At 31.0% G+C, this 16,129-nt stretch overlaps 1 protein-coding gene across 1 annotated transcript in view; it reads right to left on the bottom strand.

Moving 5' to 3' along the window:
- Positions 1 to 16,129, bottom strand: part of LOC139088443 (uncharacterized) — a 46,087-nt gene that overhangs the window by 11,589 nt on the left and 18,369 nt on the right. The window contains exons 3-12 of the mRNA XM_070637667.1: positions 15,150 to 15,421; positions 14,438 to 14,593; positions 13,530 to 13,791; positions 13,136 to 13,403; positions 9,684 to 9,915; positions 9,529 to 9,594; positions 7,397 to 7,577; positions 7,180 to 7,325; positions 6,944 to 7,072; positions 226 to 528 (exon numbers count right to left, since the gene is read on the bottom strand). Of these exons, the coding sequence (XP_070493768.1) occupies positions 226 to 528; positions 6,944 to 7,072; positions 7,180 to 7,325; positions 7,397 to 7,577; positions 9,529 to 9,594; positions 9,684 to 9,915; positions 13,136 to 13,403; positions 13,530 to 13,791; positions 14,438 to 14,593; positions 15,150 to 15,421 (2,015 nt within the window). The remainder of the gene's footprint in view (positions 1 to 225; positions 529 to 6,943; positions 7,073 to 7,179; positions 7,326 to 7,396; positions 7,578 to 9,528; positions 9,595 to 9,683; positions 9,916 to 13,135; positions 13,404 to 13,529; positions 13,792 to 14,437; positions 14,594 to 15,149; positions 15,422 to 16,129) is intronic.

Here is a 16,129-nt window from a genome sequence, read left to right as displayed (position 1 = left end):
AAGTTAAAAAACTATTTAAATTTTCTAAAAAGATAAAAATCACGATTTGTAATATCTAAAGTTAATCGTAATTTATGTTTACTTTTCGAAATCATACAGCGAGTAATTGTCGGTTAAGTGGATGTATAATGAAGAAGGCCACTGATATAATTTTCATTCTTTTCCATAATACACTTCAAAACCATTATTTTTATAAATAAACATAAACACTTTTGTGAAACTTACTTGAAAAACTAAACAAAATATGTGAAATGTAGTTGGAAATTGATAAAGACACATAATGACAGCCCAAAATAATTGCCATGGTCCAATATGTCCAATTAAATCCGATATCACATCACTATCACCATCATTATCATCGTTATCATTTGCCATCGTCACTAACTCAACACGACTATTGAGATTATTATTTCCATTAATTGTAAATATACTTGGCGTTTCAAATGATTTTAAATTATTTATTTCCAATGAAAATTTCGGCTTTTCATTTTCATTTATCTTATTCCGATTTTCATCCTCCATCGTGAGCTTTAAAATTACAACTGAATAGTCGAACAAATTTTCTTTAATATTTTATTGAAGCTTAATGTTGCTTTGTATTAGTCTTGCCTTTATATCGACAAATTAATATTATATATATAAATTTTTTTTAAATTTTTTACTACTGCCGCTAAGTATGTGAACGGATAGACGTTGTTGCTAATACACGAGAGTATGAAAAGGCATCGCAATGTATGTTAGTATGTATATGCACATACGTGAAATAATAAAAAAATAAGTGTGAGCGGGAGCTTTTTTTCTCACTTTTTTTTGCTGTGCACCTAGAAATAAACACATTCTCAATAATAGCATTATGAAGTGGAAGAAGAAAAAAAAAGGATTGCGGTTTTTTGAGATTGATATTGATTTATTGCATTTGCATATTTATGCTATTTCTTATTTGATTTATTGATTTCCTTATTATTTTCATCTCTTTTTTATTCAATTTATGTGACGTCAACATTGAGGTTAACTTCATCTGTTGATAAGCTCAACATATTTATTTATGCATTTTGTGCTCATTGATTTGTTCAACAAATTTGCAATTTCCATGCTTGTCAATGATAATTGGCTTCTGAAAATGGTTTTGAGGTTTTTTTTGACAATTGTTGTTTTTTCTCACATTAAGATATTTATTAGGTAGACTCTAATTCATCCATAATTTAGATAAATAGACAAACTATGTCTATTAATTATTTAAAAAATTGTCTATGCTGTGCAAAAGCTTAATATCGTGATTCTAATGCCTCACATGAGAGACTAAACCACTCATACTAAAATTGCTCAGTACTTCGATTAATTGAGAGAAATAAATACAATTATGGTATAAGTATCTTGTTAGTAGTTTATGTCGTTGCGACACATCATGCCTGTGAACAGTATTTTATTAGGAATTTGAACAATTTTTATGAAAATTTGAATTTATCTGCAAAGTTCATTTTGAAATATCTTTGGTTTTTAATTAACTTAGGTGAATTAACTTATTGCCATTAAATTTGGATTGTATGGTCATGTGCAGACATTATACTTAAAAGAAGTTGAGCTTTAAATTGGAAGGTGTTGAATGATTATTTTTCTACAGTTTTGTAAACTGAATTGAGGCATCAATCTGACGTGACTGTGGTATGGTAGTGGATATGAATCAAATCCAATATCATGCCAGAGTCACGTATGACTGGGCCGAATTTTTGATTTACTAACCGACTTGTATTTTTCGGGGATTTTACAATTTTGAGAGCTGATATGACTTGGTGACAAACTTAATAGTTCTTTGATTCTTTGTCGCAAAACTATGGAGAATTCTAAAACAAATTTGGCTATACATTTTATGTAACAGAAGCATGGAATCGTTAACTTACTTCCTTACTTCGCTGGTCGAACAGATCAATTGTGATCTATGACCTCCCAAATCCTGGAATCGCTAAGGTCATGGAAAATAATGAAAAACAATGCTAAAGTTGAAGATCATAATTGTTTAGGACTTGACGGAGTTCGAAGACGATTTGGATTTCGTTAAAATTTTGTATGAAAAACTCGATTCAAGTCAATTTGAATCATTGAAATAATTCCGTAAAAGCTCTGAAATTGGAACAATTGACGTAAATCATCCAGCATCCTTCTGAATGAAAATATAAATTGTCACAAAACTTTCAACCTACTTTAATAATTTCTACAACAATTTAAGACCCAACGACGTAAATTAATTTCAAAAAACTAGTAGTTAAACTAATTCATAATACAACTTACGACGTCAAACAATCAATAAATTGGAAAAAATTATTATAATAACAAAACGATTATAAGAATTCACATTCATTTTGCATTTATATAAATATGCATCAGTTTTCGATAATTTATTTAGAAAATATTATTTTGAAATTTTTCAAATCCAGATTTTAAATTTTTGTTTATAAATACAATAAGCAGGAACAAATCAACAGGAACGATCTTCCTAGATGTGGAGAAAACATTTGATAGAGTCTGGCTTAAATGAATTTTGTTTACAATGATCAAATTAGGGTTTCTGCTACCACTTATGAAAATTGTAAGATATTTTCTAAGTTTAAGAAAAGTTTGAACGAAATTCTTTAATTTACTTATGGTTTTCAAAAGAGTTGCAAAACAGGCACCTGTCACAATCAAAAACCATTTAAATTCTTGATAATTTGTATGGCCATTCTTGCAAAATCATACAAATTATCGAAAATTTATACGGTTTTTACCTGACACAGGTGCCTGTTTTGAAACTCTGGTTTTCAAGATGAAAATCCTAAAAAGTTTGCGTTTTGCAGTCCGTATCTCGCGATTTCATTATTTTTCATAAATTCCTGGGAAACCTGCAATTAAAATTCTAAAAATTCAAGTAAATTTCACTCACATTTTTTTGTTTTATTGATATACGTATTTTTATTTATAGACATTTAAAAATATTTTTTTTAATAGCCATAACAGCTCTAAACATTTATCAATATATTGCCAAATGTAACGTTTATGATTTTTTATGTTGCTCAACATATATAATTTTTTTTTTTTGTTTATTTCTCTTAACATTATTAAATTTTTATGATGAATTCGAAGTTCCTTCTTTTTTTTAATATAACTTATTCATGTTTATAGACTATTTTGCTAACGTTCCTTTTTTAAAATTATTTGATAACTTTTTAATATTATCAACATTTATATCTTATGTATTCGGCTAAGTTATGACACCCACAGTTATAAAAAAAACAACAGTTTTACTCTCAATGCCGTTTATGGATGGTTTAGCAAAAAAATGAATTTTTACGTCATCAACTCAGTGTCATTGGCCGATGATCGAATGCAAAACTAAGCAAAAGTAACTCAATATTAGCCTCGTCAATCGTCAATGACATCTGTTTAACAGATGAAACGGAAGTGAATGCTCCAAATATAGCCGAATGTTGACATTGTTGCAAATCAAAAGAATAAAGCAAAAAAATAATATGAGATTTATATGGTGTAGCGATTTTATAACTTCTTCGTAAATGCATTTTGATGTAATCAGAGTGTGGCCTTCTCTAAAATGACCGTTATTTTTTGATTTTGAAAAAAAAATTACTGTTGATTTTTAAAATTTTTTTGACCGTTATTTCTTCTTTCTCTGTTGTGTTAATAACGTAAATTTTTATTTTGTAATAATTCAGAGTTGCAAATCAGGCACCTGTGACAGACAAAAACCTTACAAATTCTTGATCATTTTTCTTGATAATTTGTATGGTTTTATAAGATTTTATAAGGTTTTTGCCTGTCACAAGAGCCTGTTTTGCAACTCTGCTTTGAACTCTTTAAAAATGTTCGAAATCTTCGAAAGTTTAATATCGAATTTTTCGAGTTCGAAAGTCTAATTTCGAAAAATTCGAATTTGAGACAGCCACACTCTGGATGTAATATTTTTGATTTTCATTATGTTTTTCTTTTCTTTTACTACACGAATGGCTTATGACTTTGTCCTAAGTACAAAACAGATTGATATTTTACTATTTACGAATTTTTCTTCTCCTTTTTTTTAATAACATTTTTCACTTTTTCTTCTCCTATTTCATTTAAGTACTGTTGAAAGCAGCGGTGCAAATAATTTTTTTCTACTTTATTATGTGTAAAGAGAAGAAAATTGATGTATTTCATTTTTTTTGCAACATATGACTTTATTTTATTTACTTTTTTTCTATTTTATGACGTTCGGTAATAAACTTAAAAAATATTTGCTGAGAGAAAAAAAAATTGTGATTTTTGCGTCATAAAAACGGCGATGCTTTATGAATTTTTGATTTATTTATGGCTATTGAATTGTTTTAATTAGAAAAAATTCAATACCTTCAATTTTCATACTTTAATTCTGTTTAATTGCATAATTTGATTCTTTTATAAAAATTAATAATTAAAAGCTACTTGAATTTTCGCATAAATTAGTTGTTTTGAGGAAGAACATTAGTTTTAATTGATTTTTAGAAACTGATTTTCAAGAATTTGATGGAATCTGAAGATGTTAGCAACAAGACGTTGAACCATCAACTGCCAATTACCAATTAATTACTGCTTATAATCATTCAAAATTAACTTAAATGTGTGAAAAAATTCTGTCAACAAAAACCTTTTTTTTCTCTCAGTTTAAAAATTATACAATTTTATTTAGCTAATATGCTTTTTTGGACCAGCCAAATAAAGTTTCAGTTTAAAAAGTTTACAAAAAAAAAAAAAAATTAAATGCACTAAATATTTTTTAGTTTTGAGTGTGTGGTTCTATCGATGTGATTATCTGTCTACAGATTGAGCTTTTGTGACTATTTTAATATGCATTATTTTACTGAGTGGACAAAAAGACGTCAAAACTAATTAATGGCAGATAAATGCCCAGTTTATGTCTAGTTCTAACGTACTTTTGTCCACTCAGGCTTTGATATATTACGAACAAAAAAGGTGCAATTTGTATCTATTACTTTTTATTTTGTGCCAAACTGAAAGAAGCTTTATAGCTATCTCGAACATGTGCCATAAAATTGTCGTATTATTTAAGGTCATGTTGCCATTTGAACCAAACTCAACCTAACCTTGATTAAGCGGTGAAATGATGTCATTGGCTTAAATGGTGGAGCTTTTGACTTGCGTGCAGAAGGTCCTGGGTTCAATTCCAGGATATGCCGAATTTTTGAAGCTATTTTCCATTTCGTCGTTCTGGTTTCGAAGCTCAATTTGTAGTTTGTGAGTACAGTTTTAGAGGCTTTTAGTCATAATTTGTTCCCATTATCCACAAATACATTTTTGTGTCTGCATGGTTTTCTGGTTTGAAGCTTGCGCAACCGAATTGTAACTTGGCGTATTGCAGTATACATCAGTTCTTATGACGTACACAATAATTCACTATTCTTCCAAAAGACTAAACCTTTCCCAAACTAAACCATTTTGACTCCTCATATAACAGACATTTAGAAAAGATTTCAATAAGCATCTGGAAGTAACCAGTCCTCAAAAGGCACTCGGCGAGAAAATATTAAAAACCATTGTCTTCAGGTCAGTGACTCTATCGTGGGATCAGATTTTTCCAAATCCGAAACGAAACCTGATTCATGTCGACCTGCTGACAATATTTTTCGATTTTTTCACTCCATGTGCTTTTCTGGATCGTTCTTAAAAGTAATCATCAACAAGACAATTTATCCAGTAGTCTCATGCCTTTAACGACACTCAATTGGTAAAATGTGAATTAAATTTGTCTATAATATAACAATACGAGGTAAATATGACAATTTTATGGCACCATTGTACTCGAGAATTTCTACTAAATTTTGATTAAGATCCCAAATGAATCGCTTAAATATGATTTATAACAATTACTAATATCGACTTTCAACGATTATTTTACTTAGTTTTATGACAAAAAAGCATTTTCACATGAAGTATGTTTGTTGAATATGAAGAATAAATTTTTAAATAGAATTTTCCCATATCTTATCAATTTTTTTTGTTTTTGTTTCCTTTATGAACACCAAAAAGTTTTTTGCTTTTCACCTATTATCTAAAATTTTTTTGTGTTTATAGGACATTAATTAATTTTCAATTTTCTTAAAATATTATAAAATAATGCCTGTTAAATTTCTTGAATTTATTTTATCTCTTACTTTAATTGACAACTTTAATTTTTTTCGTTGAATTTTTCTTTTAATTTTTTTGTTTATTAGATACCTTCCATGTGATGCAAGGAATATTATTGGGGATCGTTCACTTATTACGGTGCAGAATAAGCTGAGCTTGAAGTTGACTCGAATTTTGAATGAAGTCAAGTTGATTTTAGTCGACTTTTTCATATTAAATCCGAGTCGACTTCGAATTCTGAGAATAACGAACTTTTTTCAAAAATGAGCAATGGAATTCTTGGAATTTTCATTGTTAATGGAATTCTTGGAACTCTATTGGTTGGTAAAATTCTTAGAATTTTCCATTCTTTGGTGGATTTCTTTTAATTTCCATTGTTTTATTGGATTTATTAAAATTGCCATTGTTTTATTGGATTTCTTGGAACTTCAATTGTTTTATTGAATTTCTTCGAATAGCCCAAATTCTAGGATTTCTTAGAATTGCTTAAATTCCATGATTTCTCGGAATTTCATAAATTCCAAGATTCCTCAGAACTGCATAAATTCTAAGAATTGTTAGAACCATTGCTTAAATCAGAATCACCCTATTCACCCCTGCTCTGATCGTAACAAGTGAACAGCCCCCTTTCCATATTTTTCTTCGTTTTAAATTCTGCCAGAAAAATTTAAATTTTTTTTGTTTTTTGTTTATTTGTATGAGACGACATCAAGATGTTTTAAGACTTTTTTATTACATAATTGTTTATTTTGGAGTTGAATTCTTCCACTTTTTAAAATTATTTATTTATTTATCTTTCCTCATTTTCCGTTGGAGGTCGAGCTGCTCGCTCAATGGTGTTTGGCAAAAATAATATGATAAATCCTCCGAAGCAACTCCATGCCGTTAAAAGTGTCATCAACCAATGACCTCCAATTATGTTCTGTATAAAGTATAAACGAGACAGAGTATAAATGTAAACGTATATGTATAAGTTAATTAAATTAAGGATGTAAATTGAATTAAAAATATTATGAATGAACAGCATACCAATTCCGAGAGTGCTGGTGTGAGAATTAGTGCCATGCCGGCAGCAACATTACATGCTCCAACTCCGATGTTTCTAATTGACGTTGGATATAATTCAGCTGTATAAGTTGGCATTATAGTGTTTCCAGCACTTATTGTAAATTTTCCTAAATTTTTTTCATGAAAAACAAAAACATTTTTTTCAAATTTTTATATTAATTGAAATTTCTTAACGAACCAATCATGACAAATGTGATTTTCAACCACAACATTCCAACATTTCCTTCAAAGATTGCAGCAAGTAAACATGATATTCCTGTTGCAAAGAATGTAGCCGAAAAAAGCCATTTCTTTCCCGTTTTCATGATGATGTACATCGCTATTCCAATAGCTGGAATTTCTACGAGACCGGCAAGTGCCTAATTAGACAGAGATAGCAATAATATGAGAATGAATTACTAATTGCATAACTTTAAGTTGAAAAATAGCAATGAAATGTTTTTATAGCTTCCAGTTGTAGTATTTATGTGGAATAATTTATTTGTTAACTTTTGAACAGGATGCTTAAAGGAATTTAAGTTGTTTATGTAGTTTACATGAAATAAGAAGACTGTAAATAAATGTAATGACAGGAGTTAATTGGTCAAAACATAGTAATTCTACAGAACTAATGGAAAATTGTCAGTTTATTGACATTTTTAGTAGAATTTAGTCATTTCGAAAGGCACAGGACTTAAAAAAGTTGGAAATTACCACAGAGCAGCGTGACTTTAGTGATGAGCAACCTTTGCGCAGCGGCATACTAGTGCCGCCAAAAACGTTTAAAAATAGCTTGAACTTATATAATTTGAGTAGAGGCTTTCCACCGTGGTGTGCCGCGAAAGATATACAATTGTCCACTACTGCTCTAAACTCATGCTAAACAATATTTTTCAACTTTTTCTCACCACGTGTATTTCGAATATATTTTAAATTTTTGATTATTTGAAACTAGGTCAGTGGTACATAAGTCAGTCGTTTATTTAAATGTTTTGGGGTTGAGATGATTCAGAATAATTTTTTGCGCATAATCTAAAGGAAATTTTTAAAAATTTAAAACCACAAATCTTAAAATATTTGAAATACTATGTCAAGAGAGAGAAAAGGACACACGTAAACAATTCAAAATAGCACAAATCGGTTAATAGATCAAAAATCCAGCCCCAGGTCGGCGTATCTCTGACTTGGAATGGCCGGATGAAATTTAATAAAGGCATTATGCCGGTAAATTGAGATACAATTTAATAAACATTATTTAGAAAAGGACCATAAACGATTTATATGTTAACCATCCTCTGTTTGCTACTCGTTTGTTATGAACACAAACACATAATGCACTTGAAAATGTAATCTAGGTCAAAGCGATGTAATTGTTGTTATAGTTTAAGGCCAAATTTAAAATTTCTCCTATTTGAAATAACTTGAATTTTGGAGTAATTTATCCAGAACCCATGAGCTTGTTTAGGTAAGAGGGCGGCAGGGAGATGGGTTTTAGAAGGCAGTCCTCCCAAATCCTTTTTGAATTTTTATTCAATTTCCATTATTTTTTGTGAAAAAAATTGGAAACCTCCTTAGTTTTTGGGATTCATATTTCCTCTTCCTTAAAAAAATTTATGACTATGACACTGATATAACCCTGTGGGTGCGGCATCAACTATCACTATCTTACATTGCTCCTAAATCGAGCAGACTAGTGGTGGGCAACATGAGTGCCGCTAACGTTTTTTTGAAATGCCAAGAACCGTGTCCGGTTTCGGCTGTGGTAAGCTTCGAAATATAGAAGATTGTCATCGACTGAACAAGACTGTCATCAATAAACTCAATATTTCATAAACAAATTCTTTGTAGCAACTGGTCAATTTTCTATCTCACAAACTAATAAATCGATCGACTTACATCTGACTAATTTATAGCATCAATAAAGTTTAAAATCAAATAATCATTACATATAAATTGAATGAAAAAAAATTGATAAACATCCTTAACTTGCAGTTACAAATATTATTTTTTTCGTAATTTCTGTTCATTTAAACGTCAAATAAATTTTAAATTAATTTTCTTATATACATTTTGTTCATGTATGAGACGTGAATCGTATTAAGTCATATGAGCAGAAATTATTTTTTATGTTTTTATTGGATTGCTTCCAAACAAAGAAAGAAGAAGAATGGAAGTGAAAGAGAAACATTAAATATTTGATATGGAATAAGTATATAAATAAAAATTGTCAGACATTTGTTGCTGTGCAGGTCTTATTGTTGAAAAAAGGGATTTTTATTCATTGTATGGACCAATTTGCTGTAATGATAATAAAAAATGAAATCAACTTACACTATTGACATAAATGTTTCCTCCGAAACTGTTCATGTTCAGCACAAGACCATAGTAGACGAGATTCTGAATAAAGCACATAATAAAAATGAGGAAGAGAAAAATAAAAAAAAATCAATGTAAAACATAAATCACCATAAATTGGAGCATCTTACCATTGTGAACCAAATACAAAGGAAGCAAAACGTTACTAATCGCAGATATTTTGTACGAAAGAGTTCACTGACACCAGATTCTGATTCACCGTTGCATGGTGCTTTTAAAAATTTATCGAGATTTTCTGGAAGTTCACGACCATTGAATTTGGCAGCTTTTTGAAGAACTTCCTTTACTTCAGCTATTTTTCCTTTACAAAGTAACCATCGTGGACTTTCAGGAACCACAAACCTATAAAAAGAAATCAAATTATTAATATGATTTAGTTTATTAATCTTTCTGTCTCTTCCTCTTTCTGTCATTCTTTCATCCCGTAGGATGTTTCGCGGCTAATGATTGTTTAACGAGTGAGGGTACGCATAACTACTACACCAAGTAGACCTACGCTTTGTAGGGAGTTTAGAACAACTCCTTTGATGACGCTACTTATCAACTTAATGGCCTAATGTCTATAGCCTAAAAAGGGAAGCTGCAAGCCAATGTTTCCACTACATATGATTCGAATAAGGACAGTGGAAAAGTTTCTCCTGTTGAATCTCGAACCCATGACTGTTTGGTCGATATCACAATAGTTAAGTACCGAGGTATGAACCGATTCTATCACTGAGCCACCTCGACTCAAATGCAATCTCGGCATGCAAGTAATTTAAGTAATGATGGTAAAGTTTAAGCTTCCTAAGCTTTAAAATGACTTCCATATGAGCTTATAATAAGAATCCGGCTTTGTGGTCTATATAAATCCCTTCCCGTCATGCTTGACTAGATTTTAATCTAGTAAAATATATTTCCTACTATTTGACGGTTGATTTATGCTGAAATAACAAAATTAAACTATTTCGTCATTATTTGTCACCATAAATTTCATTCTTCCTATTCGGCATATTATTTCTGTTATCGTAGACGATGTCTTGAATATATCAAACATCTGTTCTCACTATTTTCACTCATCCGAATATCTTTTTTTTCTCTCGTCGGCTATGAATTTCTTTTGATAATTCTTTTCGTCATCGTATTTAAATATGAGAAGTAAAAACTAAGAAAAATGTTAAAAGTCCTCGTGCTACTGATTGAGGGACTTAAGCGCATATTTGCCCAGTGATCAGAATTTAATTAGAAAAATAACGGTCATAAAAAATTCAAAATTTCAAGGGGCTAAAAACACGTGGTTTTTGTATGGAAAATTAAAAAATCATTAATTAAAGCATTTAATCATGGTTTTAAGCTACTAGACTAAGCAATAAGCCAGTAACTAGATAGTACGGAGCTAATGCTTCAAACCAGAGGGCTGTAAGATGTCTAGTTGCTGAGATCTCGCGCCTCAGCCAGCCAACCAGCCAGCCGAACAAAGTGAGGTTATGAGCGTCATTTTTTCTCAAAAATGCGCTAAAAATACGTGAAATTCTTTTCTTTAATAATATATACTATATTGGCTGTCGTCCAATTCGCATATGTTTATCGCGGAAAAATTTTAACACGCGTCATTTACGATACAAAAAAAAGAAAAAAAAGGCTTATGATTATTACTTTTATCATATTTCTCTCTTCGTAATAGTACGGGAGTCGCAGGAAATAAATATTCAAAGAAGAAAAAGTAAAGTCATAAAATAGTCTAGTCATAAATTTTTTTTTGTGCTTTCACTGAACGAGCATCGAAGGATGAATTTTAAAGCCGCAAATAAAGTGTGAAATTGTCATTTAATTTCATTATTTTTTACATGCAAACATTGCGACGGTGGTAGACAAGTTACAATATTTTAACTCATTTCCACTCACGTCCTCATAATGAGACTTGTCGTTTGTTTACAGTAGAGTGAGAAAAGACATATTACTATGAATGAGTTGGATGATATATGAACTGTATTGAAATACCTAGACGTATGTAGTAAATGTATTTTTAAAAACTACAAGCTTAAAGAATTTTTTTTTGAGTATCTTTGTTTTGAACAGCTGAACTCCTTCAGAACATTTGAATTGTTGAAGGTCAGTCATGAGTTTATGCACAGAAATAGCTGTTGAGCTGAATTTGGACTTATCTGATGAATTGTGATTTATTAATTAGCCGCTGCGACTAAGACGACAACGTTAATTTAGAGTTTAATTGAAAATTAAGTACCCATTAAAAATTAAAGTCAGCTTTTTGCGATTTAGGGATTTAGACTGTTTTGACAGTTTTATTTTATTTGAATATTTTTGCTTTGTTCAGAGTTTTGCGACTTTTGTGAACTTAAATCACTATTGTCTAAAGTCTTTTGTAATTTCCAATGGGATAATAAATTAAAATTGGACTTAAAATTCCATAATGACAGGCTGGGTCGTCAAATTTTTAGATGCATTCTCGAAAACTAAAATATTTTTAAATACACTCAGAATTGCACTACTCTCACAGGGCACGCAACCTAGTAGGAATTCCTAAAAATTCGCCCTAACGCTAAAGTCACTCGTTCTAGGCCAGATTTTCGACAAAATCCAGCCTCAGATCAGAGTGAATTTGCCTGGAATTCGGATTTTTTTTTACTCCATGTGCTTTTCGGGACTTAAGAAATAAGTTTGATATCCAATTTCAAAACAACTCACTTAATCACTTAATTACTAAGATATCTAATTTAAAATTGAATATTACCTTACAAACTAGGAATTTTGACAGAATGGACTTGAAACCAGAGCTTGGAGTCTACTTTAATTTTAAATGGAGTTAAGTTGATTTAAATTGACTTTTCCATATAAAATTCCAGTCCACTTTGAGCTCTGTTTGAAAGTATCACGTTATGTCAATTGAAGATCGAAACAAAAGCCTGAATTTATTCGAAATCTTGTTATGAAAATTTGATCCAACATTGGTATAATGAAAATGATTTAGTATTGAAAATCGAAAGTATATTGTATTATGCATACAGATTGGTCGAGTATGAATGAATATCTCAATTTGCAATACGTGTATTTTTGGCAGATTATGTCAAAATTTCCCAAAATTATGAGAAATCATTATTCGAATATCTCACTAATCCCATACACAAATCACACACTACTTTCAAAAACCCAAAATCCCATCCTACATAATAATTTTCGACGTATTACTAAAAAATTCACTAAACGTTTTTTACTCTCAAAATGAATTATTCAAAATGCACTTTTTCCTCAACAAAGTGTCAACTGTAAAAAAAAAAATATTTTACTACGTTTGTAACAAATTTCACGTTGCATGTTACAGTGTCTATTTTTGTAACGGCACGCGAATATAAGTAGATGTTGTTTGCAAAATGTAAATGAAAAGGAGAGAAAACATCATTCTATTTTAGTCATGGTACATTGTATTTATTCACATAAAAATGAATAAATCTCTTTGATATATCACATTTTTATTTGTTTGACGGTAGGAAAGAAAGGAAGAAGAAGAGTAATTGGCAAAATGCATAGAAAAATTGTAACAATGAATGAATATATTTATACTTACCATAGAAGACATAAAAATATACCGGGCAATCCTATACATAGTTGTAAATATTTGTAATCTTGTGTTAAGTAAGCGATGCCTGATATCATGATGTAAGAAAGTGGCAGTGGAAACAAGTTATACATTCCGGCAATTGTACGCCATATACCATCAACATACTCAATTGCTAATATTAGTCCTGAATATGTTACAGACACTGATGCAATGCCTAATAGTGCTCGTAGTACTAAATATAGTTCAAATGATTCCACAAAAAATAATGCGAGACCTGTCGATGCCAACATAAAAATTCATTATATAAGGATTGAGAGAAAATTGGAAAAACAGAGGAAAATTTATGGAAATTTGTAAGAAGCACCAAACCACAAAGGACAAAAGGAATCAAAATATTTACCAAAAAATGATTGAAATACAGCCGATATGAAGAGCATCTTTTTACGTCCAAATTTATCAGACAACATCCCAGAGACAATTCCTCCTGTTGCAACACCAATAAGAAATATCATTTCGGCTACAATCTTAAGATATTTCTTTTCGCATACTAAATTCCATTCACTACTCCATGTATTACCCAAGCTATCTGTCATGTTATATTCCCAACTGTGACATTCTATCATTCGTGTTAGATTATTATTTTGGATTGTGAATCCTTCTTGCTGCGTTATTGAAAAAAAAAAGGAAAATTTATTATAAAATTGAAAATTTGTTTGGAAACAGCAAAGCTCGAATTTGATTTGAGTCGACTGAACTTAAGCAACATCAATTTCGAGCTTTGCTTGGTTCAAAGCTACATAACAGTGGTCAAGGAGTAGCTGTTGAGGAGACAAAGATGTCAAATAGTTCTGATCAGGAGCATAGCTAATAGTTAGTTCGCTTACTGCATCATGACCTTCATATCCAACTTACTACATCCTTAAATCTCGAGTACTCATCAAGAGTACAACCCGGAAGGTATACAGAGTAGAAATGACCGAAAATCCGGCCCTGGACAGGCGTGACCCTGACTACAGGTCAGATTCAATGAAATTCGAACTCAGGTCAGAGTTAAGTCGGCTTTTGGCTGGCCTGATTTTGGCGATTTCTACGCTGTGCATTTTACAGGTAGCATCCATAATCAAAAAAGTAACACTCATATTTGATTTTCAATTAATTCTGAGTCTTAACTTCTTAACCTAAGTTATCCAAATTAGAAAAAACAAGACGGCAAATGAGAGCAAATCCTGTCAAATTCACAAGTTCTTTCCCCAATGGTTATGTCCCCTCAACACGCCACTCCTAAAACCATCAAAAAATATAACTTACATGAATTTGTTGTAGCGACACAGATGTCCAATCATAATCGTAGATTTGACAATTTTCTGAAGAATTTGATATTGTACGCCATGCGTTAATACTTGTTAAGTTGCTTTCAACTTGTAAGTGTTCAGGTCTTTTACACCAAAAATCTTTGTCTGCTGCCTTTAATGATAAATTATTGATATTAGTCATAAAAGTTAAATTTATTTTATTTCGTTATAAAAGCATAAAGTTCTGTCCCGAGCGTCACAGAGGTTGCTTTCTGTCTCAAAAACCACAAAGGTAGCTTTCAGTCCCAAAAGTGATAAAGAAAGCCACAAGCTCTATGTGGTTTCAAGGTAAAGTCTATTCCTAACAGACAATGAGCATACTGATTTTCCTGGCTGCATTACGGTAACATGACAGTATCCTTAGTGGCAGAATGAGGAGAACCACCTTAAAAATGGGTCGAAATCAGCCATTCTTGTACAACATCGTGTAGTGCAACATGTTGTGCAACATGTAGTGTAACATGTTGTGCAACATGTAATGCAACATGTTGTGCAATTTGTAATGCAACATGTAGTGCAACATGTAGTACAACATTGCGTCTTACCGCTAATACACCGACATAACTTTGTATAAGCCAACACACTGTACTGTTCGAGTATGCTCATTATCTGTAAAACCTTGTGTTGCTCGGGATACACCATCTTCCCTTTAAATAACCCCAACTCACCTGAAATGTTGGTGAAAAAATGTGAAAAGTATTTGGCACTTGAAATAATGATAACAGTAATGTCATCATACACTGCCATTTTCCATAATGTCCAATTAAATCACCAATAACGTCGCACTCATCATCAACGTATAATTTTCCTTTTGATTTTGTCGTCTGTGCCTCAACCACCCTCGAATTTAAATTTGTATTTGATGAATTCGCTAACATAGCTTCTTGTTGATTTAAATTAGCTGTCATTTCTGTTGAGTTTGGTTTCGGCATGACATTTGCTGTTTATTGATTTGTGTACACAAAAAGATTTTGAAAATTTGAAAAAAAAGGAAAAAGACAAAAAAAAGACAAATTAGTGATATTTCCTCTCTCGAATCGAGTCAGTTTATATCCGATTACGTGAATTGAGTTCGTTATTGCATGCGAGATTTTAAATTTAACGAGAGCAACCTTGACCTTATTATTTTAACGTATATGTGCATCATCACATAACCCATTTTCATTGTTGTGTTTTTTTTTTTTTTCATTTTTGTTGCTGTTGTGATTTGCATTTTCTCTTACTCCTACAGTTTATCAGGAGCATATGCAACAATAGCATCAATAATAGTAATAGAGAAACTATATATATAGCGATAGGAGGAATGATAGTGAAACACAAAACTATAAATGTGCATCAGTAAAAGTTTTTTGCATCATTGAATTTCTTGTATGTAAATAGGAAATCAATTTTAATGCAAAAGTATTTCTTTTTCTATACCATTTGAACGTAACATTATTGACTTTTAATATACATCTATTGAACTTTTATTTATATATATGGAAATGTCACCTTTATTCCTTTTAAATTTATATATTGGATAGGGTGGCTAGAGGATTTTCGCAAGAGTTTGCAGGACTTTAAAGTCCGGACTTTGTGGAATCGAACTATTTTTTTTTGGAGTTCGGACTTTCGGATTCCGGACTCCACATTGGAGTCCTGCCAACTC

The sequence above is a fragment of the Chironomus tepperi genome, unplaced genomic scaffold (genome assembly GCF_022539635.2).
Source record: "Chironomus tepperi strain 1889 unplaced genomic scaffold, CSIRO-AGI_Ctep_v1 contig_12, whole genome shotgun sequence".
NCBI classification, from domain to species: domain Eukaryota; kingdom Metazoa; phylum Arthropoda; class Insecta; order Diptera; family Chironomidae; genus Chironomus; species Chironomus tepperi.
This window is presented reverse-complemented; position numbering and strand designations above follow the sequence as displayed.